At 35.8% G+C, this 4,978-nt stretch overlaps 1 protein-coding gene across 1 annotated transcript in view; it reads right to left on the reverse strand.

Moving 5' to 3' along the window:
• Positions 1-113: 113 nt before the first annotated feature.
• The window catches only part of LOC106877965 (peroxidase mlt-7), an 18,994-nt gene continuing 14,129 nt past the window's right edge, over positions 114-4,978 (reverse strand). The window contains exons 9-10 of the mRNA XM_014927043.2: positions 1,888-1,987; positions 114-709 (exon numbers count right to left, since the gene is read on the reverse strand). Coding sequence (XP_014782529.1) covers positions 367-709; positions 1,888-1,987 — 443 coding nt within the window. The 3' untranslated portion in view covers positions 114-366. The remainder of the gene's footprint in view (positions 710-1,887; positions 1,988-4,978) is intronic.

Raw genomic sequence — 4,978 nt, forward strand, 5'->3', positions numbered from 1 at the left:
TATATATATATATATATATATATATATAGATAGATAGATAGATAGATAGATAGATAGATAGATAGATAGATACATACATACATACATACATAAATATATATATATATATACATATACATACATACATATACATACACACACACGCATACACATATATACATTTATACATATACACATATATATATATTCTATATACTATTTTAATTCTTTTCTATACTTTATAAATCAACATTATATATAGAAAAACATTACATACTACTACTACTACTACTACTACTACTACTACTACTACTACTACTACTACTACTACTACTACTTTTACTATCACTGCTGCTGCTGCTGCTGTTGCTAATCCTTGCATTGCTCTTATTTATTGGTCATTTCCTCAAATAGAAATTGCGCTCTTTCCATGAGCTTCTCGTAGTTATCCTTATACGCCAGAGATTGCGCATCATTTCCCATCCTCATCTCTAAGAATCGATAGATGAGCTGCATTTCAGGAGTTGTAATTTGATTTGGGCAGCTCTCTATTTTAAACGGACTACCAATGCAAGGACATGCATCTACTCTGCTTGACTGACATTTCCGGGCTTGTATCTGGAAAAATCTACATGTACCAGGAGCGATTCTAAAAGCAGTCCAAGTCGAAGCAACACCATGATACTTACAAAAATCTATTTCGGGTATTGTAGAACAATCGACATCACCCCTAGAAACAATAAAAATGACAATAAATAAATGCACAGTGTAAAGATAAACAATAATGAAAAAACGCTAGAAGAAATGAGAAGTAAAGATTAAGAATGATAAAAACAGCAACTACAATAATTGCGACTAGAAGAAACATAAATAATTCACTTGCTTGTTCTTATTAAAGTATACGCACGTATACACATACAGAGCTATGCAAAAGCACAACTACACATTTCTATTATTCAATTCAACCCGGACACAGTTCACAAATTACATGTAAAAACATGATCAACGATGAAACATCTAAACCCCGGAGGACATGACAGTAACTTTATTATATGGAAACAGTTAATTCCAGTCAGTGTAGACAAATATAAATAACAAATATACAGAATGGTATCGGCAATAAAAATGATGTCATACATACTACAAAGTATACATACAATAAAATAATGTAGAAATTTTCAACAATTATATATTACAACGTAGCATAAGCAATAATCTAAATTACACGAATGAAATTGTCCGTCGGATAGAAGACAGGAACAACACCGAATACATCATACAAACACATACAACAGAAATAAACTGGAAAATATTTGTTTATAACATAGAATGCGAGACAAACTATAAAATACAAAATAAACTATTAACATCAATTACTCTAAGGCCGGCTACAACATACCATATATGTGAAAAATAATAAATTCCAGACTCACATTCTCATAGCAAATTTGTCAAATACTTCTTAATTGTTTTCGAAAAACCGCACAAATTGCAAGAAACGCATCTATATCGCATAGAGCCCCGTCAATGTGACCGGTGTAGTAGGTGATGACCGGCTTGTACTGAGCGGAAGATCGTAGCTTAAATGAGTGTCAGTAATGTGGCTGTTATCACATTAACGTAACATCGGAATTTGACCTTAAAATCTATTTTACATTGTTCGATGGCTGCTATGCTGTGCACCAATTTGAAGGGTTTAATCTAAGTAATCAACCTCGGAACTTACAAGAATTCTACGTTCACATGAATTCATTGCACTGGAATGGTTGAATAGTACGTAATTTCCGATATATAATATGCATGAAATTTGAGCATAATTGTCTGTATAATTTTATTTCAGAGAATAATTAAGGAAACAAGAGATTAAAAATAATCATTATTGCTTATAATGATGAAGTGAATACTCACGAAGCCAATTCAAAAGCTTTTTCTTTTACTTTATCTAAGTTGTCTATGTTACGACACAAGAGAAGAGCCATAGATGTTTTTTTTATCTCTGCAAGTTGGTCTGAAATACGAAATGAAAGAAAATAAAGGTTAAAAGAAATTGTAGAACATCGAATTACAAAGAACAAAAATTAAAAAAAAAGCTACAGTGTATTTCATATCATTATAGAATACAAAAATATTATATACAAAAATGAAACAAAAACCAAAAAGAAAACTTGGAAAGACAAGTGGCAAAGTTTATTGCCGAATCAAATTGTTTTTTACCCCAGTTCCTGCAATTTCAAACAAAACAACGACGATACTAGTTTAGCAGTATTAAAACTCTTTCTATTTTATTTAATCAAACAAAATCGTTTATATTCATATCTAATATCTAATGTATATGTTACTTTCTCTTACGTTCTGGAATCAAGCCTTGCCTGAATCCATTATTCCATCTATGCTCTAAAAAACAAAGAAAATTGAATGCATGTACGAAGATCAGATCATTCAACTACGAACCCCATCTCTGTAAATATGTCACCTTATCTTCTACCGAAACCCTGGAAATGTTTAAGTAGAAGTTAATAATCCTTTCAACTGTGGACACAAGACTTGGCATTTTGGGAGGCAAGAAAATATTCAACATAACTTGTTCACTATTATTCTCCCCTCTCTCTTACTCTTCCAAATACAAGCAAACACATGGACACACGCGAAAACATGCTTTCTTCCCACCCGCATCGAATCTTTCCAACGTTGAAATATCTTTGCAAGGAGGAGATACCACCAAGTAAATTGCAATATACAACAGCAACAATAATAAAGGCTTCAAATTTTGCCACAAGGGCAGCTTGCGGGAGGTGGGGATGAGTCGATTACATCGACCCCCAGTGTTCAACTGGTACTTATTTAATCGATCCCGAAATGTTCAAAGCAAAGTCGACTTCGGCAGAATCTGAACTCAGTTCGCCGCCTTAATAACAACAACAACAACAACAACAACAACAACAACAATAATAATAATAATAATAATAATAATGATATGAACTTCTAACTTGTTGTCTCTTGAGGTCTCTGCGTGAGACTTGGATCCAACTTGTACAAATGCAAAGCAAAAGTCAAACATAAAATAATAATAATAATAATAATAATAATAATAATAATAATAATAATAATAATATTTTGTGGGACTTTCCTATTCGAACGGACAAGATATTAGACTTAATTCAAATTTCGCCTAAATCAGCTTCGCCTTTTATCCTTTCGGGGTCAATAAAATAGGTATCAGTTGAACACTGGGTATAATTGACTTACCCTCTACTCGCAGATTTGAGGCTTTGTGCCTATAGTAGATATTGTAACGTAGTTAGTCGTCGCCAATTATAGTAGTATAGCCACTATTGATGACGATGCTTGTTTACACTATCACCTGGTAGTAACAATAAAACATATAATGAAGCGGGATACCAATAACCTAGCAATCCAACAAACTCTCCACGTACTATACACAAGCCAACAAGTGGTATTCCGACAAACTGCCGAAACGACACCTAACGACTTCCGGTGATTAACGCCTACTCTCTGTATCTCTCACTCAGACCGCTATTGTTTATAGTCGTTCAGTCAAGTCTATTCTTGCAGCGCATGTCATGATACTCGCCACAGTAGTAGAAAGGATCATTCATATTCTTATTGGTGTTAGAATAGTGGATTGGCAAAGTCTTTAGAGTATCGAAATTGAGGTATTTATTTCTTCATTGCCTACATAGGCGGAACAAACAAGGACATACAAAGGGATTATGTCGATTTCATCGACCCCAGTGCATAACTGGTACTTATTTAATCGATCACGAAAGGATGAAAGGCAAAAGAAATGTAGTCATTCTAGCAATGACCATCGCAACTATTTCGTTAGCTATCGTAAACAACGATTTGTGTCATTTAAGTTGGAGTAGTTTGATTTGAGCGAAATACTGCTGCTATTTCTAACAGACCTGTAATCACGTTAGGGATTGTTCGTTGAATTGACTCAAACAACATTGGTTCAGTATTCGTGTCAGTATTCGTTTAGTTTTCAGACATTGGACTGTTGGAGCACCGCCTTTAGTCGAACAAATCGATCCTAGAAATCATTCTTTTTAAGCCTAGTACTTATTCCATCAGTTTTTATGCCGAGCTTCTAGGTGACGGGGATCTAAACACACCAACATCGGTTGTCAAGCGATGGTGGGCAGGAGGGGGGAGGGGGAGACCACACACACACATAGGCAACAGGCCTCTTTCAGTTTCCGTCTACCAAATCCACTCACAAGGCTTTGGTCAGCCCGAGGCTATAGTAGAAGACACTTACCCGAGGTGCCAAACAGTGGGACCATGTAGTTGAGAAGCATGCTTTTTTACCACACAGCCACGCTGCGCTAATCAATTTTTTATTCACAATCACAAGATCTTTTGTAGGAGATGAATATAACTGTATGGTAGCCATACACATCACAAGTCTATTTCATTTTCATGTTTAAGGAAGGTAAAAGATCTAGTAGTGTGATATTAAGTTGTTTATTGCTGGCACTCCGTCGTTTACGACGTCGAGGGTTCCAGTTGATCCGATCAACGGAACAGCCTGCTCGTGAAATTAACGTGCAAGTGGCTGAGCACTCCACAGACACGTGTACCCTTAACGTAGTTTTCGGGGATATTCAGCGTGACACAGTGTGACAAGGCGGACTCATTGAAATACAGGTACAACAGAAACAGGAAGAAAGAGTGAGAGAAAGTCGTGGTGGAAGAGTACAGCAGGGTTCGCCACCATCCCCTGCCGGAGCCTCGTGGAGCTTTAGGTGTTTTCGCTCAATAAACACTCACAACGCCCGGTCTGGGAATCGAAACCGCGATCCTATGACCACTGCCCTAACCACTGGGTCATTGCGCCTCCACTAAGTTGTTTATATAAAACTACTAAATATAATTACTTCTTTTCAGTAAAAATTGTGGAAATCTTTTTTTCGTTTCAACGTTTACATGAGGGTAGATACTACAGCGGGCCAGACTAAATGACCAGCAATATTTC

This window comes from Octopus bimaculoides, chromosome 20, assembly GCF_001194135.2.
Source record: "Octopus bimaculoides isolate UCB-OBI-ISO-001 chromosome 20, ASM119413v2, whole genome shotgun sequence".
Taxonomy (NCBI): Eukaryota; Metazoa; Mollusca; class Cephalopoda; order Octopoda; family Octopodidae; genus Octopus; species Octopus bimaculoides.